Raw genomic sequence first — 24483 nt, 5'->3', positions numbered from 1 at the left:
ATGGTTACAACTTTATACATATACATCATTGCTTATTAGATATAGCTGTGTACTTTTCTCAAACAGTTCATACTTTCAAAGATAGAAACTATAAAGTAGTAATCAAATTTTGGCTGTGAAAGTTTTTATTTAATCATAAAGAAAAATAATAGAAAAAACCCTATTGCTTTTCTTAAAATGCTTTATTTACAAAATAAAATGAGTTGCATTTTATATCCATTAGCAATGGTACAGAAATGACCCAAATGAGTATGACTGGACAGAATTTTGTACTTGAACTAAATAATATAGTGTAAGAATTTCCAAATAAAAAAGAAAGTAATGTTTGAATAACAACACATTGATCAGCACATTTTAAAGTACAGTTATTTGGTGTCTAACATATGGTTATTTTGTTGGCAAGAGAAAGAAAGGAAATCCACTGTCAACAAACAAGCTGCTCCTAGTAAAGAGCACCAAGACATCTTATATATGCAATTTCCACAGACAGGACAGTATGGCCTTTTAACCCACCAGTTGTGTTCAACGAAGTCGATCAATGTTGCCACTCGTCTCGCCCTGGGCCAGTGTTTTACGACAAAGCTACACTCCACTCCTCCATAAACAAAAGTTAATATTGCTCAGACTTAATTCTATAAAAATTATTATTTTACATCAATCATAGTTCAGACTGCTTGACAAACTACAGTTAATAATAAAATGATACTGATGTGGCGACATTGAATGTAGATTTATACACTTTTATCTCTTTACATATACTTCAGTGGTGTAGCGGTAAAGTCATCGGTCATAGTGCTGGTAGATGCTGGATTTGTATCCTAATTAGTTTCTGCCAGAGGGTACAGAGGGTTAAATTACCTATGGAAATTAATGGCTATATTTTTCTAATTTTTAGATCAATGATAGTGAAAGGGCTGCTGTTTAAACTTTGTCAAGGCATGAACTGCTGTGTCCAGTTTCAAAACATTTCAAACACATAACCACTTTGTTCTGTTTGTTTTGTTTTTATTATGTACCCTCAAATTATTTTCTGGCATAAAGCCTGCTAGTAAGGTTCCCACACAATGCATCTTATTGGCCCAGTGAAGAGGAATTATGGCCACCACACCAACATCTCTCAGTAATGACTAACTAACGGCCCATATAGTCGAGTCCTGGACAGCATGCTTAAATCTGAAGTGGACAAGAACAAAGAACATTTTATTTTTGGATGCCAGTATGTGAAAAGGTTTTATATGTGGATGGAATTTTGAGAACACTGACCTGTTTTATCGTTGAGCAGTATTGCCCTTTTAATATTTAAAATGTATTTATTTTCCAATGTACCTGTCCAAGCTCAATTCTTGAAATTGAGACATGACAGTAACTGTTGACATTGAAAAATATATTGTCCACTATTCCTGTATCCAGTCAGCATATACAGAAAAACACAAATGTTTGTTACATCATGATGTGCAATGTCTACTTCTGCAAGGTAGTAGTCCATTACAACTTCAGGTAGATCAGATGTACAGTTACATTTCACATGTGTGATGTCTACTCCTGTAGTATTCTATTCCATTACAACTTAACATGTATAGTTCATTTCATCATGTGCAATGTCAACTCCCGTAACATAACATCATAGTCATTTACCGCTTAAGGTTTACATGCAATCCATTACATCTGGTGAATACGATGTCCACTCCTGTAATGTAGTAACTTTGTCCATATAATCTTCAGATGCATAGTCCATTATTTCACATGTGCAACGTCCTCTCCTGGAATTTACTAGTCCATACAACTTCAATTGTGCAGACATTGCATGTGTAATGTCCACTCCATAGCGTATTGGTCCCATTACAACTTAAGGTGCATAGTCCATTACTTCACATGTGCCCATAAGACGTTTAGTCCATTACATCATGTGTGCAAGGTCCACTCCATAATGTAGTCTTATTACAACTACAGGTGTGATATTTAGTCTGTTACAATGTCCATAGCATAGTCCACTACAACTTCAGGTGTATAGGCTGTTACTTCTCATGTGACATTCAGTCCGTTACATTATGTATGCAATGTCCACTCCATAACATAGTCCATTACAACCTTCAGGTGTATTGTTTGTTACTTCACGTGCTATATCCATTCTTGGAATGTAGCTGTGCTGGTAATTCACTCTTAGAATACAGCGTGTTATGACGACTATCTTCTGTATCTGTAGCGTTTGAAATGAAACCACAGCTGGAAAATATTGTTCTGAAACTGACAGCGAAATCCACGCTTGTATGAATACTCCCACTCACGGTTCACGATCTTGAAAGCAATATCCTGAAAAACAAAACATTCCAGTATTAAAATATTGTTCACAACGGAGCCTCCCATGCAAAATTTCGAAAGTTTTTCTCTTTGTTTACATCAGGTGTAATGAATTAAAACCCGTTCCAACCAGTGAATCACAACTGGACAAAGGCAAACCATAAAGTATTCCTAATATGCCTATATGTTGTGTAAACTGACAAAATGATTAAACATAATCTCAATATGCAAAATGTACACTGAAAAGTGCAATTATTTTCATTTACTTTTTACTTTTTTTTTTATCAACAATTAAAATAAGGCAAGTGAATTTTCAAATCCACTGGCTCAATGGCAAGTGAACTAAAGAGAAAATCTAGAACCCCTGTATATGTAATGGTTAGTACATTTGAAACAAGTACTGAAATATGGGTGTAAAAGTTTTGTGGATGACAAATTAGCAAAGACACACTTACTTCATAAGGAGGACCTGAATGGAATTTGAGCACTGCAAAATCTTTGTTATCATCTGAGGGCGTCTACAAAAAATAAAAAAATAAAAATATACTGAATGTGTGAATACAGGTACTTTATTGAACATAATGGACAATAAAATGTAATACATTTTACATACTGATCTGTCTATCCAGTAAAACATTTTTCATGATATATCTGTCCAGCAGTTAACTTTTAAAAAAGTTAAATATTTTTCAAACCTTGAATGAACCAGATGGTTTGCTTGTCAAATATTTTTCAGAACAAATTAATGCGTCACATATTCTTCTTCACCTCAAACCCACCCCCACCCCCCCAACAACAAAAACCAACCTAAAAGAAAAATATTGCCACTAAGAATAATGGTCATATGACTAGAAATAGATTTTCCATGAAATCGGTCCCAGTATATTTGATCACTGGTTTTAAATTGACATTTTCAGATATATTTTACATACCACAGTATATTCTGGAGTGTCTGCTTTGTCAATCAAATCGGGATAAAAAATCTGAAAAGACAAGCACATACAATAAAAACATAACGTGTAATACTATATTACTAAAGACTGTGTGAGATTTTTCATATGATGAACAGGTCTTCTGCCATGTTTGGTAATACATTGTTACAGAGATCAGTATACAAAGCGAGTTAATACATTTTGATATGATTAATGACTGAATGTAAAGAATATCGAAGAATGGTGTGTCACAGGAAGTAAAATGATGCTGATGATCTACTTTAACACGGTTTTAATATACTTACATTGAACTTGTAGCCTTGAACAATCTTTGGTGGTGGGTTGTCAATGTCATAGTGAGTCTGGTTATATTTATTCCACTCAAAGCCCTAAAAACATTAAAGCAAAAACAATATATTGTTTTAATGTCGGCAGCATTAGCACTAGTATGGGAAATGTTATATATTAATCTAGCATGTAAAATGTTAATAACAAGCAATAAAACCTAGGCACATATGGACGACTTTTGCACCATTTGTTAAAGGCATCATGCAAATGGAAGTTGGGTCTTACCTGGAACACATAATTTGCTCTTTTCTAATATTTAAATACCTTTAAAAGACATAAAAACTGACATCCAAAACATTGCTATTTTATCATTCAGAAGCGAGGAAATCACGTTTGAGGCCATCCAGAGAACAACATTTCAAATAATGTTCCTAAGAGCCAGTTATTCCTATTATGATTCACAAAATATTGATCCCTAGAAGTAAGAACGGTATTCGTTAATGACTGTACAACAAGTAATGTTTTGTCTTTCTGTCCAAATCAACAAACCGAGAATCTAAAATGGAAATTCCACACTAATTCACTGCCTACAGTTTAAGCCAGCTTGATAATGTAAATGACTGTGTGACCAACTTACCGTGTGGACTCTGTTGAAGAAGCGAGGTTTGCGCGGCCGGTATTTGTCCGACCACAGAAAGGCCTGTTTGTCAAGAGCCAGCTCCACACTGAACTGTGCCTCATCATCGTTCATCCCCTCACGTGCCTTCTTCTCAAACTCCGTCTCTGCATCAAGCTGAAACACAAACAAAATCTTAATCAAACATCTAGGACGTGATTTTTCCAATTGTCTGCAAGTAGTTGAGTTCATCTAAAATGCTGAAAAATGACCTTCATTTAGGTGTGATATAGAGTTGTCAGCTTTCTAAAGATCATTTCAGTTTATATGTTAAAGTGGAAATCACATTCATGTAAAATCTGTGCACCAATTAATTAATCATCAGCTATTGGATGTCAAGTAGTCATCCGAGGAAACCTGCTATAGTTGTTCATTAGCAGCAAGGGATCTTTTATACAATTTTTCATAACACAGAAAAGCACTTACTAGTCACTGAGCATTGGTTGGGAAGAACAAAAACCGACAACAATAGGTCCAAAAAGGGATTCAATTGTATAACCTCAACAACTCGGTGAACTCAATAGCCATAGTGCTAGAGCCTGCCTCAATAAAACCCCCATCATTTTTCTTGGTGTAGTTGGCCATGGTCACAGGGTTTTACCTGCACATTCACAACAAACTGTTGTAGCGCACACCTTGGTATAGCTAAAAATGACTAAATGTTATTGATAAACGTCTTACCTTGACTTTTCCGATGGTGAGCACCTGAGTTCTGGCCAGTTCTAGTTTCTGTAAGTCGTCCACTGTATCATAAACAATTGCATCGATGTCCAGCTCGTTCGGTCGGAACAGTCGCGGCGAGTAATTTCCTGCCTCATACTCATCGAATGCTTCTTTTTCCAAATCTTCTTCCGTCAACAACACCTCCGACCTATTGAAGATACATGTAGTTATAGTTTTCTTTGTTTAACGATACCACTAAAGCTCAATGATTAATAATGTGTAATCTGACTCATGAATGGAAACATTATATGAATGAAAGTTAAGTTCCGGCCATGGCAAGCAACCAACCAAACGTTGTGATTTTTAAGCCAGCCAATCAGTGGCTGTAGAGCAATCTGCACATTGTGCAGAGATCGAAAAAATATTACCCCGTATATTTAAGCCCAGTTGGGTAATAATAGTAAATCCTGCCTCCCATCTTTTTCAGCCGTTATCATTATTATTATTTTTCAAATGTTTATTGTCCCAGATCCTTTAATCACTGCTATACATAAAATACATTTATAATGCACATGCAGGGACACACACATGCCCCTAGACATATCTGGCATGTATACACATTAATGAACCCAATAACATTATATGAGCACACTGCAAGAAATCATGTATATATCCATACAACAGGGCATACAAGTAAATTAATACCCAAATAGTCTAAACACATAACTGCTTGAGTTTGAGAAGAAAAAAGAAGAAGGGACGTTGAAGAGGAGAGAGAAGTGGACGAAGAAAAAACACGGTGGAATTAAAGATCCTTACTCTTCTTCGTGTTGTTCCTGTATTTTCATCGAGTCGGCGGCGTGGGATCGTCTCGTAGTTGTCGGACTGTCCACGGCTTGCGTCTTCTCACTCAGCGTGTGTGATGGTCCGGCAACTGGACTGTCTACCCGCCCGGCACGACTCTCTTCCGGAGAGTCCTGGGAATCTTTATCTATTACCGGGAACAGCGGGCCTGACTCAATACCTTGCTGTTAAGTTGCAAAAAAATAATAATATATATATATATTATAAACACATTAATTCTTTAATTTGGTGCAATATAAATACTGTCAGTTGAATTAACATTAATACTTTAAGTTGAAATATTGTTAATACATTAATTTGAAATATTTTTAATATTTTAATTTGAAATATTATTATTAATACTTTAATTTGAAATATTATTACTGTTGATTTGGTATCTTGTTGAAATATGAATAATACATTAATTTGAATATTAGCAATACTTCAATTTTGTATATTATTAATACTTTAAACTGGTATATTATATTAATACTTTAATTGGGAATATTATCAATACTTTGATTTTGTACATTATTACCGGTAATATTTTACTGTTTTATTTGTTATATTAATAGTTCTTTTAGTTTGTGTATTATGAATTGATAATTTAAGCATGAAGTTGTAAAATAAAGAGCTCTATAACAACCAAAAATATTTAACATGTCTTAATAAGTAGGATCAGGAAAGGAAGACAACTCTGTGACCGACCTCTTGTTTAAGTTTGTGGAGTTTCTGTCTCAACACGTCTTGATGTCGTTCTCTCAGTCGCGTCCTGGCCATGTGGGCTTTCAGCTGTTGTAACAAGGATTCCCAGTATCCTGTAAAAATATACTTGCAATGTAGGCCCCTACACAACAGTTCAGATTTTAACTGAAATGTAGTAATAGTTAAAGATTGTTTGATTTTACGACAACACTAGAGCACATTGATTTATTAATCATCAGCTATTGAATGTCAAACATTTGGTAATTTTTACATATAGTCTATGAGAGGAAACCCACTACATTTTTCCACTAGTTACAAGGGATCTTTTATATGCACCATTCCACAGACAGGATAGCATTTGATACACCAGTCGTGGTGCACTGGTTGGAACAAGAAATATCTCAATGGGCCCACCAGCAGGGATTGATCCCAAAACGACTGTGCGTCAAGTGAGCACTTTACCACTGGACTATTTCCCACCCTGCAGTAATAGATCACATTAAGAAACACACTCTCAACTTTAAAATTTACCTCTAACAAGTTGTTATCCTTGAGATATAATGATAAGAATATTTAAATGTCAATGGATGGCCTAATGATTCTCACACCTATTATTCTTGGATGTCAATGAGAACTGGCTATGTCCAAAATCAGTTTTCAGAAAAAACGTGTATTTAATGCTAAAAATCATGGAGGAGGAAATGACAGAAAAACCCACGAGAAAACAATTTCATTTAAAATAGTGTCCTACACTCATTTTGGCAAAAAGTGGACATAACCAGCACCCATTTTTTGAAGCTATCTTAATGCTATGCTGTAGTAAAACTGTCTGGGGCTATGACGTTTATCACAGTGACCATAATAGCCTATGACAGTTGTAAAATATTGTAGTGCTAAGATGGCTTCGAAAATATGTAACCAGTTGTGACTGTAAGCTGTAAACCATGTTTTTTGGCATGTGAATTATTATAGAAAATGTACCAATATGTAACCAGTTGTGACTGTAAGCTGTAAACCATGTTTTTTGGCATGTGAATTATTATAGAAAACGTACCAATATGTAACCAGTTGTGACTGTAAGCTGTAAACCATGTTTTTTGGCATGTGAATTACTATAGAAAACATACCAATATCGATTCCCTCCCCTCCTTTCAGTTTGTCCTTGATCTGGTCCTCCAGCAGGCGAAGCTGATTGGTCGTTTTACCCTTGAAGACGTCACTCACTTCGCTCGTCACCGCCTGGTTGATTCCCTCTCTTCGATCACCAATGTATTCTAGAAATAGAATACATAACTGCTTGTACAAATTAAAACAAATTAAACCGTAAGTTTTAATAAGTAACCAACAATGTATTCTATTTAAATAGTACAAAATTATATATTTTTTGCAAAAAAAAAAGTTTTTTTTGTTAATAAAACACAAAAACAGGAACATTACAAATTATTGTCAAATTGCCTATGTTTTACTCCCATAAGTCTTATGAAAAAATAATTTCATTTTCTGTTTGATTTTCTTAAGTACCATGAGGGTGATTATTGATTATTAAAATCAAATGTGCATAAACATAATAACTGTGAAAACCCCCAAAGCAAAGAATACTTCATAAATGTGTCATGGTAATGTTTTGTATGAAAATCCAATAAAAACTGAGGTTCAGTTAAAGTTACATGGCGTGTCTGTTCATAATATGATATTCATGATAATGTCTTCTCTTGTTTTTTTTAAAAACCCTCAACATTAAAGAGTCAATTTACTAGATTTAACCCAGCAGTGTCTTAAGATTTAAGCTGGATCCAAAAAACTAAGGTTGACGACAGTCACTTTTTGCACCCTTGTTTTGGCTTTGTACACAATAAATATAGCATATCTTATGATAATTTCACTTGAAATCCATATTTTGTAAATGTTTTTAATCATAAGATTTTCTTCAAACACATTGAGATGCATTAGTAATTTTCAACCAAAGAATGTCATGTACCCAATTTATTGTTATTATAAGGAGATGCAAAGTGATGTCTTTGGAACACTGACATCATTCAAATTAAAAATTAGCTGTGTTACAATAATGCTTTGCCACATTAAAATAAAATCTGGTCTAACCTTGCCCCTGTCAAAATTCTATAATAAGCAGGCAACACTGTTTACAGGTTGGTACGTTTTTGTTTTTTTATAATTCCAGACAAAATATTAAGTTTAAATTTTAAAAGATAAAAGAAATGAAAAATACCTTTTGTAAAATATATCATTAAAAAATTTACAGTTGGATATGTGATATTTATTGAATACAAAGCCAAAACAAGGTGGCGAAAAGTTACTGTCATTGACTTAGTTTCCAAAATCAAGTTTCAATAAGCCAAACAGGCAAAATGACATGCATTGTTTTAACTACTGCAGGGGAGATATCTCGCCCGACGTCACGCCAGTTGACATACTGTACACTGTATACAGTGCATTCCCCAATTCATATTTCCCACCGTTTTGCACACAGCACTCACCGGAAACAGATGTATAATACAGGAAACTTGATTTCTTAAGAAGATGGTGTCTTTTGTTTCTGTTTTTTCAATTAAAAATAACGTGGAATTTGACTTCAAAACATGGTTTTTGGCAAGTATTTGCACAATGGCAGCACGTCATAGTCATTTCCAGGGATCGATAGCTGATTGTGACAGCTAATTTGATAATAAATTTGATCGTTTTACCAACAACGAAAATCACCAAATATTTGGATACGATTCATAGTTCGTTTTCTTTTTTTTAAATCTGGTCAGAAAATCATTTATCGGGAATAATGAACATAAATACTGGATAGCTGGCCACAAATGCCTGAAAGTAAATGCGACTTTTTCGATTTTTTGCCTAATTTTAAACAATATTAACTGATCTAAAATATCACAAAAATTAGAAAAACCAACAAAAGTAATACTTAGCGATTCAAATATTTCAGTGAATATATGTGAATAAAAATTATAAACTTGTACCCACTCAACGTGGTTTTCGTAAAAAATTAATCCAGTAGTCTAAAGGTTAACGGTTTTTTTTTACAAATTAATAAAATATATTTGCCAAATTCATTTTTAATTCACATTTGGCAAATAGCAGCTTAAACCCTCGCTATAATGGACCACATGCAAACTAAAAAGTTAGTTTGTTTTGTTTAATAACACCACTAGAGCACATTGATTAATTAATCATCGGCTATTGGATGTCAAACATTTAGTAATTCTGACTCGTAGTCATCAGAGGAAACCTGCTACATTTTTCTTAATGCAGAAAAGGATCTTTTATATGCACTTTCCCACAGACAGGAAAGCACATGCCTTTGTCCAGTTGTGGTGACATGCAAACTAAAATGTCACAGACTCCGATGACAGACAATATGTATTCCTCTCATTCTATCACACTGAATAAGAATGGTAAAAACAAACAGACTGACACAACGACAGACAAACCTCTACTACTTGTATCCATCTTGCGGAGTTTATTGAGCTCATCCTCGGTTACCGTGACGATATCTCGCCAGTAGTCGGTGTTCTTCCCTTGCTCCAGCTCAAGGTACACCTTGATGTCCTCCAACAGATCTTCTATGTCGACAATTGTCAAACCCTGGACAGTAACAAAACAATATTTGTTATAACCAACACCTCTTCATATTTTAAAATTTGGTGTCTAACTTGTGGTTATTTCAACACTGGGTCAAGAGAAAGAGAGAAAATGGAAGGGAATATTTGCTTAACAACACCTCAGCACTTTATAAACGGCTATTTGACATTTAATGTATGGTCATTTTGACATTGGTTAAAAAAGAAAGGTTGAACCTGGAATCACCACATAGGCTACTCCTACCAATAGTGCAACAAGGGATCTTTTATATGCAGGATGGTACATGGCCTTTGATGTACCAGTCATGGAGTATTATAGTCCATCCAATCATTCTATAAAAAAAAAAATTGTAAATAATTTCAGTTTGGTTTGACATAAGAAGAAAAGTAAAAGTGTTTTGAAAATAACAAAAGAATACAATTTTTGCATCCAATTTAGAAAACAATCGGCAAATAAATAAATAAGTTGTAGTCAATGTTATAGCATGAATAAAGGTGTTCAAGGTGGGACAGACTATAGTTAACACTGGGTGGGATGTGTGCCCCAGTCCACTGACCCATCGCACCTCAGTCGAGCGTTCTACTACTGAACTATATCCTGCCTCCAACAAAAAGGAAACCTTGAAATCTATTTATGTTCTGCATTTTACAGGATTCATAGCCTTCAAGACCAAACACATTCAAAGACTTTTACCTGCCATTTACAGGATTCATAGCCTTCAGGTAGTACTATACCAAATAACTTCCGGCTGGGTCAAAGTTCGAGGTGCACCCAACTTTTGATAGAGAAGTGAACACCACAAGTCCTGTGATTGGTTATAAATGTGAGTGTGTTGGTTGTAAAAAATAATAGTTTCATCTGGGTAAAATAAATGTGCAATTTTATTTCATCTAGTACCAATGTGTCAAGTAGCCTTGTGCTTGAAACATGTATGGGGTACCTGTAAAAAAAAGTACTCGAATTTTGTGCGAAACTAGGGTAGTCATAGACGCTACCCGTTATCTCAGAAACGAGCAGCTTGACCCCCATTTTGTTCTGATTCACTTTAAGTGTAAGGGGTGGTAGTATTTATATCCGTGGCGTTTATGTCGGTTGATACGTTGCAGGTAGGAGTTTTAGCCGCATATGTTACTATTGTCGTCTATGGGATTTGATTTGGTAGTATACACCCTATAGTACATATTCAGTGCATAATAAAAAAAATTATGATTTTGTCATTTTATTTAATTAAACTATACTGGTCATCACTCGATCATGCAAGTTCACAATGACCTTGACCTTGACAATAATCTCTGTACATGGCTCTGAATGGAGTTTGAATCAAAGTTAGCACTGAAGAAAAGTTGGTTTTGGCCTATAATTCATACTGTAAAGATTTCAATAATTTCTTTTTACATGGTATTTGACTTGCCATATACAACTGCTCTTAAATATGGTATTATATATAGGCAACCTGAACTAAGATTTTAATAGCAATTTATTTTTATATTAAAAATAGCATGTGCCAATAGTGGGTTAATGTCTTTAGTTTCCATTAACATTGTTAATATTTTATGTATGAAATTTTGAAAACTCAAATTTGTAAAGAAGTTGATTTATATTGTCATTTTGACATATTTATAGGGTGCTAAGTTATATTTTAGACAAATTTGTAGTTTTATGCAAAATTTAAAGTAAATTTGAAGAAAAACTTTACCAAAAACATAATTAAATTTGTTGTCACTATTGTGCCTTCTGTTCTTATTTGTACATAACAATAAGGTTGTTAAACATATACTTAGATCTCCAAATAATTTTTTTTTCTTAATAATCACTTAGTTAGCTCTCATGAAAAGCATTTTGAGTTTATACTAGATTCAGAACCAATTTTTTCAGATTTGATTATCTGCCTTGGATTAATTTGATAATTTATTTTATTGTTAAAGCTGTATTACCTAATGTTACTAGCTAAATAAAATGCTGGATTACAGATTGTAGGAATACATCTAATGTACATATTGTATTCATCCGGATTAGAAAATAATGCAAGAAAATAGATGTTCGGGTAATTTTGTCATTTAAAAATAGTTTTTTTCAGTAATTAATCAAAGATAAATGTGTTAAAGCTGCATGATTATTCCAGATATCACACCTATTAAAACCTCCAACTACAGTAGGCTATAAATAAAATATAGTCAGGAATATTGGTGGCTGCCAATAGTTTTGATGGTTCATTATGAAAATCAGCATGGCCGATGGATTTGAAATTCCCACACCTGGTAACTTGAAGACACCCACACCCAGCATACAGGATTTCCTCCCAACACTAATGTTCAGGACATTAAGTCATTACTTCATACAGATACAGTCATGTTTGTGTTTCCTTCCTCAGACAGTGTATTTTTTTAATACTGATATTTCTTTGATGTGCCTGTTAAGGTCTTCATAATCTAGGGGTCAATCAAGTGCATGTGTTTTAATGGAATTCTTTAAAGGGGTAGAGGTACTCTGACTATCTTTGTTGTCTTTACATATATACCCGAGTACACACACCCAACTGAAAGTAAATATCTTCAGGAGTTTTATTTTAAAACATTTTGTTGTTTAATATGACATATTGCATTTGTACAAAACTATATGCAATATATATGCTTTTTGAGGTGTACATTATATTAGGTTGCACTGTAGAAACAACAGTTTCAGTGAGGTTGTCAGTTTATGTCAGAATACACCAGATCCTGGTTGTCATAAAGACACATAGCTGGACACTTTTTGAAAAATGTATGTTATCAGTATAGGTAGTACTATACCAAATAACTTCCGGCTGGGTCAAAGTTCGAGGTGCACCCAACTTTTGATAGAGAAGTGAACACCACAAGTCCTGTGATTGGTTATAAATGTGAGTGTGTTGGTTGTAAAAAATAATAGTTTCATCTGGGTAAAATAAATGTGCAATTTTATTTCATCTAGTACCAATGTGTCAAGTAGCCGTGTGCTTGAAACATGTATGGGGTACCTGTAAAAAAAAGTACTCGAATTTTGTGCGAAACTAGGGTAGTCATAGACGCTACCCGTTATCTCAGAAACGAGCAGCTTGACCCCCATTTTTTTCTGATTCACTTTAAGTGTAAGGGGTGGTAGTATTTATATCCGTGGCGTTTATGTCGGTTGATACGTTGCAGGTAGGAGTTTTAGCCGCATATGTTACTATTGTCGTCTATGGGATTTGATTTGGTAGTATACACCCTTCAAGACCAAACACATTCAAAGACTTTTACCTGCCATTTTCAAAGACACAGAGGTCAAAGAATAGAATGTGATAAAAATACCAAATCAGTTCATATACGTTGCTGTCCATGGCAAAAAATTTAGCTTTTTTATATGCATCATGCCAGATTAAACTTTGTAACTGGATAATATCAAATGCATGCAGCTGTAAAAGATATCGTCATTGCTTTGGCTATGATTTGTGAGAATGTAAAGACTTTTAAAGACTTTTATTACAATTCAAAGATTTTTAAAGACCTAAAAAAATTCTTTTTTTTCAAATTCAAAGACTTTCAAGGAATTTAAAGACTGCTACGAACCACTGTGTTTTAATATTTGTGTCGTCATCACTTGTTTTATTTATTATAAAGAGAACCCTGCAGCAGTTACTCACGTGCAGATAGGTGTACGGTTCGTGCATCTCTATCGCAAGTTCGTCATCTTCAGCACTGATGTACTTAGCAAGCAAGTCTATCGGTTTAGCTGTAAGTACGAAAAAGAAATTGTTACAAAAGAAATAATTGGAAACACATCAACAGTTATTTAGCATTAAATAAAGAATATTCCATTAGTGGCCATTAGATAGCATATACCTTCAAAAGAGTTGTTTTAACATGTGTAATAAGTTAAAGTAAGTTGTATATGTTTTAAATAATAAGTTGTAAGATAAATGGTACCTAATGGCCACAGTTAATGGCAATTTAAACATCTTTTCCAACTAAAAGTTATTTACAGTGCTTGTACAAACAATTAACTTATAAATGATGAAAGGGGCCAAAATATGAATTGCACTGGATGGTTTGGATTTGACATGTAGGTGATTAACATGGAGCAACCTATCAGATGTCTTCAAATCAATGTCCAACATGTGATGGATATATCGCACTGTGATATAAAAAATCTCACATGGTGATTTCTAAAATGTGTGCTTAAAAATATTTCGTAACTGTAACATTTGCTATGAAGTGTTAGATAAAAATCTGCTGTTCCCAGAGGCCAATGGGAACAAATGTTGTCTTTACATGTATTCACCCACACATGGGACAGCACATATGATCTTTGTAGAGAACAGGTTGGATTGGCAAATAAGCCAATGGGTCCACTAAAGATCAACTCGTGCATCATATCTCAAGCAAGCATTCTAACCACAGCTTTTCTCATTTATAAAAAAAGTAAAGCAATATCAACCAGAAGAACTCAAAACAAATCTTTATATTGGGCTATTGATATATCAAGATATGAAAATGAACTTCGAAAAAAAAAAAATCTGAAAGATCTGAAAAGTAGCAAACAAATTGTGAGCTTTTCTTCTCTAATATTGATGTGTGGAGAAAGACTTTCATTTTAGAAACAATAATGCTGGATTTAAAAAAAATTATAATTGTTGGTTTTGAACTCACCTCTGCCATCTTGGATTCTAATTTTAGATCTCAGTTTGGCTTGGCTCAGATGAAACTATTGAAAATAAAACAAAATAATAAAATGTTTACCATATTCCTTGTTATGAACCACTCAATTAATTACACTTTATATTATTGTAAATGTTTAATAATATAATAAACAACTTTTTACCGTATTTTATATTGTAAAATGTAAAATAATCAGTTACATCAATACAATAAAATTGTATATAAAAGCTATAGATACATTATTCACTTGGTTTGTAATTTCATTGCATTGGTGTTATGAAATACACACTGTTCTACTGTTTGTAAATCGATTAACCTTCGGACTACTGCAGACAAGATATGTCACTCAGGTTGACATACTGTACACAGTATACAGTCATTCACCAATTCATATTTCACACTGTTTTTTAAACAACACTCACAGGAAATAATAGTAGAACAGGAAATAGATTAATTGCGAGTATGGCAGCTTTAGTTTTTTGTTTTTTCGCTAAACAATGTCGGAACATCACTGTCATTTTGAGGAATCGATAGCTGATTGTGACAGCTAATTTGATAATAAATTTAATCGTTATACCAACAATAAAAATCACCAAATATTGGGAAATGAATCATAGTTCGTTTCCAAAAATAAATTCAGTTCAGAAAAACAGTTACTGGAAATAATGGACATAAATATTAGACATATAGCCACTAATGCCCATAAGTAAACATGTCTTTTTCAATTTTTTGCCTAATTTTAATCAAAATAAACTGATCTAAAATGTCATAAAAATTAGAAAACTCACAAAAATAATTCTTAACGATTCAAATATGAACTTTGTTTTATGTATTTATAAAAAATATTATGTGAATATATATGAGTAAAAGTTATAAACTTGTACCCAACTCCACTCAATGTGGCTTTTGTTAAAAATTAATCAAGTAGTCGTCAGGTTAAAGAAGTTTTGAAAACAAATACATTGTCTACTTATTTGTAAATGGATTATGTTCACAACACATACTACTGTTTTGTTTTACAAATTTTGTGAAACATTTGCACTGTTCATATTTATAAACAGATTTTATAGCTTATGTGAAAACTCAATCTACTTGCTGTACATTAAATTTAAAAGAGAAACAAACATATACACAGCTGGGGTAGGGAAAAGCCCTTTTTTCCAGGTCTGGGACCGATTCCCAATCTCTTAGACCAAAATTATTTTTTTTAAACATGTTTGCCGGTCCCACTTTTGTTGGTCTGAAGCATCTGTCGTTTTTATTATTAGAACAAATTCCTAGTCAAGTGAACCAACCTGCACAGACATCGGTATTTCGTGCATGATTTAAAATAATAAATAGTGGTCAATATGGCTGGTGTTTCAGCTGTCTGTGATTTTAAGTCTGCCATAAGTATATATTGCCAGTCACTGACGTCGGACCTACAGTAATATCAATCCACTGCCACTAGGCTAAACATTTGTCAAAGTCGCTGAGCCGGTCACGAGATTAAACAGTTGTTAACAATAACACCATTCTTGGTGAGAAAGCTATCCAGTTTGCAACTGGTTACAATCATTGTTCTGTTTTGCGTTCATTATTCAAGATAAAACTATACAAACGCCACTATGATTTTTTTAAACACTATTTGGCAAATATCGCCTTTTAAATGTTCTTATAAATATTTTTTATTCCTTTCTTCCCCCAAACCCCCCCACCCGGTAGTGATGACATCAAATGGCACTGATTGTCAATTTTATTTTCCCCCATCACTGATACACTATCCTCTTGTTTGTAAATATATTGTCCACATTTTATAAAACACAAACTTTTATAATTATGTTGTGAATGGATTATATAAGTTTTGTAAAACAGACTATTGTTGTTGTGAATGGATTATACGAGTTTTATAAAACACACACTATTGTTATGTTGTGAATGGATCATACAAGTTTTATAAAACACACACTATTGTTATGTTGTGAATGGATCATACGAGTTTTATAAAACACACACTATTGTTATGTTGTGAATGGATCATATAAGTTTTATAAAACACACACTATTGTTATGTTGTGAATGGATCATATAAGTTTTATAAAACACACACTATTGTTATGTTGTGAATGGATCATATAAGTTTGATAAAACACACACTATTGTTATGTTGTGAATGGATCACATAAGTTTTATAAAACATACTATTATTTTGTGAATCGATCACATAAGTTTTATAAAACACATACTATTGTTATGTTGTGAATGGATTATATAAGTTTTATAAAACACACACTATTGTTATTTTGTGAATGGATCACATAAGTTTTATAAAACACATACTATTGTTATTTTGTGAATGGATTATATAAGTTTTATAAAACACACTATTGTTATGTTGTGAATGGATTATATAAGTTTTATAAAACACATACTATTGTTATGTTGTGAATGGATTATGTAAGTTTTATAAAACACATACTATTGTTATGTTGTGAATGGACTATGTAAGTTTTATAAAATACATACACTATTGTTATGAATGGATTATATAAGTTTTATAACACACATACTATTGTTATGTTGTTAATGGATTATATAAGTTTTATAAAACACATACACTATTGTTATGTTGTGAATGGATTATATAAGTTTTATAAAACACACTATTGTTATGTTGTGAATGGATTATATAAGTTTTATAAAACACACTATTGTTATGTTGTGAATGGATTATATAAGCTTTATAAAACATACACTATTGTTATGTTATGAATGGATCATATAAGTTTTATAAAACACATACTATTGTTATGTTGTGAATGGATTATATAAGTTTTATAAAACACACACTATTGTTATGTTGTGAATGGATTATATAAGTTTTATAAAACACATACTATTGTTATGTTGTGAATGGATTATGTAAGTTTTATAAAACACATACTATTGTTATGTTGTGAATGGACTATGTAAGTTTTATAAAACACATACACTATTGTTATGTTGTGAATGGATTATATAAGTTTTATAAAACACACTATTGTTATGTTGTGAATGGATTATATAAGCTTTATAAAACATACACTATTGTTATGTTGTGAATGGATTATATAAGTTTTATAAAACACACTATTGTTATGTTATGAATGGATCATATAAGTTTGATAAAACACACACTATTGTTATGTTGTGAATGGATTATATAAGTTGTATAAAACACATAAACTATTATGTTGTGAATGGATTATATAAGTTTTATAAAACACATACTATTGTTATGTTGTTAATGGATTATATAAGTTTTATCAAACACATACACTATTGTTATGTTGTGAATGGATTATATAAGTTTTATAAAACACATACTATTGTTATGTTGTTAATGGATTATATAAGTTTTATCAAACACATACACTATTGTTATGTTGTGAATGGATTATATAAGTTTTATAAAACATACACTATTGTTATGTTGTGAATGGATTATATAAGTTTTATAAAACACACTATTGTTATGTTATGAATGGATCATATAAGTTTTATAAAACACATACTATTGTTATGTTGTGAATGGATTATATAAGTTTTATAAAACACACACTATTGTTATGTTGTGAATGGATTATATAAGTTTTATAAAACACATACTACTGTTATGTTGTGAATGGATTATGTAAGTTTTATAAAACACATACTATTGTTATGTTGTGAATGGACTATGTAAGTTTTATAAAACACATACACTATTGTTATGTTGTGAATGGATTATATAAGTTTTATAAAACACACTATTGTTATGTTGTGAATGGATTATATAAGCTTTATAAAACATACACTATTGTTATGTTGTGAATGGATTATATAAGTTTTATAAAACACACTATTGTTATGTTATGAATGGATCATATAAGTTTGATAAAACACACACTATTGTTATGTTGTGAATGGATTATATAAGTTGTATAAAACACATAAACTATTATGTTGTGAATGGATTATATAAGTTTTATAAAACACATACTATTGTTATGTTGTGAATGGATTATATAAGTTTTATAACACACATACTATTGTTATGTTGTTAATGGATTATATAAGTTTTATCAAACACATACACTATTGTTATGTTGTGAATGGATTATATAAGTTTTATAAAACACATACTATTGTTATGTTGTTAATGGATTATATAAGTTTTATCAAACACATACACTATTGTTATGTTGTGAATGGATTATATAAGTTTTATAAAACATACACTATTGTTATGTTGTCAATGGATTATATAAGTTTTATAAAACACACTATTGTTATGTTATGAATGGATCATATAAGTTTTATAAAACACACACTATTGTTATGTTGTGAATGGATTATATAAGTTGTATAAAACACATAAACTATTGTTATGTTGTGAATGGATTATATAAGTTTTATAAAACACATACTATTGTTATGTTGTGAATGGATTATATAAGTTTTATAAAACACATAGCCTACTATTGTTATGTTGTGAATGGATTATATAAGTTTTATAAAACACATACACTGTCCTCTTGTTTTTCCCATTCTCTGAAGTATTCAGCTTCCTTATCTCTCTGTAGCTTCTCCTATATAAAACAAACAAAATACAGGTCAGAAATACCAGAGAGACAAACCCTGAAGTAATGCTACAATGCCACTGCTTCCCCAGGATGTGTCCACAAGAAGTTATATTAGACCCACACACCACTGATGTCTGACATATGCACATCTTTCTAAAAATAATCAGTGTTATTTTTTAGTCAGAACCAGAAGTCAAACACAAAAGTTTTGTATTTCCAAAATTATGATTATTTCATTTTTTAAATGCAGAAACAAAAATAAAAGAAATCAGGACTTTATGGGTTAACTGATTTTTTGAGGAGTTTTAAGCACTTTTCGGGTGAAACACACTTGTAAGCATTTTCCAGGATGTCCTGATGAATTCCTATTGGCAACTTTGGCCTGATTTATCCTCGGGCAGTGACATATGACCAAGCACATAATAGGCAGAACAATAGAAAAAATATATACCCTTTCAATCTCCCTTTCCTCCAACTCCTTTTCTCTTTCCAAACGTCTCTGTTTCACTTTTTCAAGCTCTCTCTGAAAAAAAAAAAAAAATCAATAAAATGACTTAGTTTAGATCAATATTCATACAATGGGTGATGATGCAGGTGAGGATGTAGTAAAAATGCTAGTAACTAGTAGCAAGGATAGGAAGAATTTATGTTTTAACAACATTTTAACCTCTAGCTGTTAGCAGTGTTTCTTTTTGGGGTATGGCGCTACATGGAATTGAATGCAACCACAGTATGGGTATGGGGACCTCCCCCATAAAGAAATGGATTAGGTTTAGGGTTAGGGTTAAGAAAATCATACAGTAATGATAGTCATTCATTTTGTCAAAAGGTTAACTTAAAAACAAAAATCAACAAAATATTTTGGGTATGGCACCATACCCATTTTACTTTACCCTCTGGTAGAAACCTTGGTTAGGTGTCTAACAGATGCCTAGTCGATGGATCGAGAGAGAGAGAGAGAGAGAGAGAGAGAGGGGGGGGGGGGGGAGGGAGAGGAGAGAGAGAGAGAGAGAGAAAGAGACTGAGGGTATCTTGCTGTTGCCATGTAAGAGCAAACATTTTGTTAACGATTTTTTAGTCCATTGAAAATTGAAAAGAAATCACTGTTTAATGTTTTAAATTGTGTAGCGATCTCTGAAATTTGTGTAGCAAATAGCGACGCGATACTAAACAAAATATTCCCTGTATAGGCTACCACTGTCAAAAGCAGCAAGATATATTTGATATTCACTTTGTTATTTGATCTGCACAATATCAAAAATCCACAATCATCTGCTTGTAATTGCACTTTATGACAGACAATCCAAACAATTAAAATAAAATATATAGGCATATGAAGTTTGTTTCATTTATCCCTACCCCATTTTCCCCACCCACAAAGTTGTCAATTCTGAAAGAACCCTTACTCTGTTTTCACCCATCTTTGAATTTGCCATTTTCTGTATGTCCATCCTTGTAAAGTCTTTTCGGCCATCTTTGCCCAACTTCTTGTCCCACACAAAGGCGTCAAGCAAATGTTCATCTCCAAATGGATTGTCAGTGTTTGTGTAACCCTGAAACAAATGTTGCAGTTAGTCGTAAAGTAAGATAAACATGTGGAGAAGCATTTCTATAAGCCAACAAGTACACAGTTTACACAAATTCCTGAAAGATTTTGCTAACTTTTACTGTACCGATGTCTCTTTGCAAAGTGACATAACTGGTCAGATATATGGTTTACAATGGATTTGTAGCACATTTTTTCAGCATCAAAGTAAAAAAGTTAAAGTTTGTTTTGTTTAACGACACCACTAAAACACACTGATTAATTAATCATCCGCTATTGGATGTCAAACATTTGGTAATTATGACACGTAGTCATCAGAGGAAACCCGCTACATTTTCCATTAGCAGCAAGGGATCTTTTATATGCACTTTCCCACAGACAGAAAAGCACATATCACGGCCTTTGACCAACCGTAGTACACTGGTTGGAATGAGAAAAAACAATCAGTTGAATAGATCCACTGAGGTGGTTTGATCCTGTGACACAGGCACCTCAAGCAAGCACTCAACTGAGATAAATCTTGCCCCCTCATAATATAACGATGTCTCTTATCAAACTGACATTACTGGTCAGATATATGATTTGTAGCTTATTTTTTCAACATCAAAGTAAAATGATGAATGTTATATAATAAACAAAACATTCCAAGGTGGGTTTTTTTGTGGGTTTTTTTTATCAAATTGGACTAATATCTCATTTTGTGAAGTTTTATTTAATATAATGGTCGGCTTAATTCAGTGAAATATAAAAATCACATTTGACAAAAAGCATTAACCATCTCTCACATGTATATATTGATGAGTATAAGACTACAACCACACTTTAAACACTTCCTGTCCTGGACAGAGGAGCTTGCTGAGGCAGGCGCTTGTGCCCATGACAGGCGTGCACTACAACAGCTTGCTCTGAATGTGCATGTTAAACAATTTGGTCTTGGTTTTTAAACACTTGAGGGCAAACTTACAATGTAGTCTTTATCCCAACCCATTTTTTCTTTTCGCTTTCTTTCTTTAGCTTCCTGAAAAAATAAATAAAAAACATTAAGACACATATGATTCAAACTCTTTCATAAGTAAGCATCCTCTGGATGGGGACCATTTGCATAATAATAATAATAATAATAACAAAAATAACAACAACAATAATAATCATAAATTATAACGAACTGTTACAGTAACTGAAAATAAATATCTAAATTATATTGATCTACAAGGGCAGTGCATAAAGGTGTGGTACCGAATATTTGATTTACCTGAAAAAATAGAATATCACTTGGCATTTGAGAGAATTAATTAATGTGTTTATTAGCAACCCCCAGTTCTGCAAAATGTAACTGTTAGCATTTTTCAATGGTACCGATACCCTATACCATTCTGGTTTCAACACTGTTCAACCTCTTGTGTAGATGCATATCACTTATACAGTAAATAAAATATATGAATTTATTGGGAATAAGTAATGGTTTTTGGACTTGCAAATAAACATGTTATACATGTTAATTATTATTAATAGTGATTATAAACTGTTTTGGCCATATTTATGTTTTGTTTTTTAGTATTGGTACAAATTTATGGTACTAATCTCATGGTTAGTGGATTTGTTTAATATTCTAGATGCCCTGGCTTTCGTCACAATTTATGCCCAACAATGTGGCAGCCTTTTGCTTCCTTAATCTGGGGATTACAATTCTGTTATCTATATAATATCCATCTTTACTCAGGAACAGACATTTAGTAACACTTTTTTTGTTATTACACATCAAATAAATGTCTTTGCACATTCATAATAAGAGATTTTTGTGTTGCTTTGTTTTGTTTAACGACACCTCTAGAGCACATTTATTAATCATCGGCTATTGGATGTCAAACATTTGGTACTATTGACACAGTCATCAGAGGAAACCTGCTACATTTTTCCATTAGTAGCAAGGGACCTTTTTTATTTGCACAGAAAGGAACGCATATATCACGGCCTTTGACCAGTTGTGGTGCACTGGATGGAACAAGAAAAAAACCAATCAGTTTTTAATGTTTTTAAACAATATTTATTAACCAAGGGCAGTGCAGACGGTGCGGCCAGTACAGCCATTTGTTGATTCTGTGAAAATGATCTTCACAGGTGAATTTGAAAAGAGAGTCTGGCAACCTCGAGCTGTACCACTACTTTTTACATTGTGCCGCCCTTGATTAACGTTTGTATTAACATTGGGGACTGACCAACAGACGATGCTTACATTAAGGTCTCTCCCTACATTTGACAATTACAGATTATACATGACATTCACCGAGGTTGTTCGATCCTGTGATGCACTCAACCGACTAAGCTAAATCCCGTGCACGTGTTCATTGAAATGAAATAAGGTTAACAGTATGTGTATGTATGTTGTGTACATTTACCTTTTTAGCTAATCTCCGTGCTCTTTTTTCTTCAGGTGTTTCCAGAGCCTTGATCAAGTCCTTCTGAAGTCTGTAACAAAATATTAGTCAGGAAATGGTTTAAACAATATTTATTACTACTAAATTAAAAAAAGAAAAAAGAAGCATTTTTTGATTGGCCAATAGTCATACAATATCTACATCTCCTTGATTACATAATATATTTTATTCTATTTCTCTTCATGTATCATCTACACCAACAGAAGAGATTATTTTTTATGTAAGACTAGTTAATATTTTAAGATTAATAGGGTCGGACAAATTTACTACCTCTCGATCCTAACTAGTTCATTTTTGTTCTGGACTAGTTAAGTGAAAATTATCAACTGAATTACTATAACACATAGAGATGTAGCCAAAACTCCTGTGAGGACTAGTGACTTTTTAAAACATTTACTGAACACTGAACATACGAAAAAATACACGATACCGTCTCTCTTCTTTATTCTTCAGGAACTCCTCTTTCTTCCTTCTGTCTTTCTCTGCTAACTTTCTTTCAATCGACTGATCACTTTCAGAGCTCTCTGAACTGTAACTTCTCTGTTTCTTTTTGTGGGAACTGGTCTTGTGCGACCATTTTTTTCCAGATGACTGGTCACTGTCCATGCTTTCTGAACTGTAACTTCTCTGTTTCTTTTTATGGGAACGTGACACATGTGACTTTCTCTCATGGGGTGACCTTGACCTGCTTTCTGCTCCTGAAGAATCTTCAGATGATGGGGAACTAAAAATATAGATGCTTAAAATTATATTTAAAATGCAATATAATATAGATCATGAACATTTGGCAAACTTTGTCATTTGCAAACTATTGGCACTGTCACTAGATGAACCGAATGTTGACAAAACATTTTAATGGAATAAACAAAATCTGTACTGAAGATATTTGGTTCAATTTCATTTCGAGTGTACAAAAAAAAGAAGAAAGAAAAAAAAAGAGAGTAATAAATGTGGGGCACAGAAAAATAAAGGGAAGCAGCAAAACATGAAAGAGGGCAGTAGAACACCCCACTAAAACAAAACATGAAAGAGGGCAGTAGAACACCCCACTAAAACAAAACATGAAAGAGGGCAGTAGAACACCCCACTAAAACAAAACATGAAAGAGGGCAGTAGAACACCCCACTAAAACAAAACATGAAAGAGGGCAGTAGAACACCCCACTAAAACAAAACATGAAAGAGAGCAGTAGAACACCCCACTAAAACAAAACATGAAAGAGGGCAGTAGAACACCCCACTAAAACAAAACATGAA

At 32.9% G+C, this 24483-nt stretch overlaps 1 protein-coding gene across 1 annotated transcript in view; it reads right to left on the bottom strand.

The window, feature by feature from the left end:
* Nucleotides 1-163: 163 nt before the first annotated feature.
* The window catches only part of LOC121382738 (cactin-like), a 33809-nt gene continuing 9489 nt past the window's right edge, over nt 164-24483 (bottom strand). The window contains exons 2-19 of the mRNA XM_041512309.1: nt 23658-23951; nt 23189-23258; nt 21757-21810; nt 20653-20799; nt 19698-19769; nt 19190-19252; nt 14655-14709; nt 13649-13737; nt 9858-10011; nt 7533-7679; nt 6409-6518; nt 5677-5885; nt 4876-5065; nt 4156-4311; nt 3536-3619; nt 3231-3281; nt 2754-2816; nt 164-2310 (exon numbers count right to left, since the gene is read on the bottom strand). Of these exons, the coding sequence (XP_041368243.1) occupies nt 2185-2310; nt 2754-2816; nt 3231-3281; nt 3536-3619; nt 4156-4311; nt 4876-5065; nt 5677-5885; nt 6409-6518; nt 7533-7679; nt 9858-10011; nt 13649-13737; nt 14655-14709; nt 19190-19252; nt 19698-19769; nt 20653-20799; nt 21757-21810; nt 23189-23258; nt 23658-23951 (2134 nt within the window). The 3' untranslated portion in view covers nt 164-2184. The remainder of the gene's footprint in view (nt 2311-2753; nt 2817-3230; nt 3282-3535; nt 3620-4155; nt 4312-4875; nt 5066-5676; nt 5886-6408; nt 6519-7532; nt 7680-9857; nt 10012-13648; nt 13738-14654; nt 14710-19189; nt 19253-19697; nt 19770-20652; nt 20800-21756; nt 21811-23188; nt 23259-23657; nt 23952-24483) is intronic.

Source organism: Gigantopelta aegis, chromosome 2, assembly GCF_016097555.1.
Source record: "Gigantopelta aegis isolate Gae_Host chromosome 2, Gae_host_genome, whole genome shotgun sequence".
NCBI classification, from domain to species: domain Eukaryota; kingdom Metazoa; phylum Mollusca; class Gastropoda; order Neomphalida; family Peltospiridae; genus Gigantopelta; species Gigantopelta aegis.
Note: the sequence above shows the minus strand (reverse complement) of the source record. Positions and strands in the feature narration are given on the sequence as shown.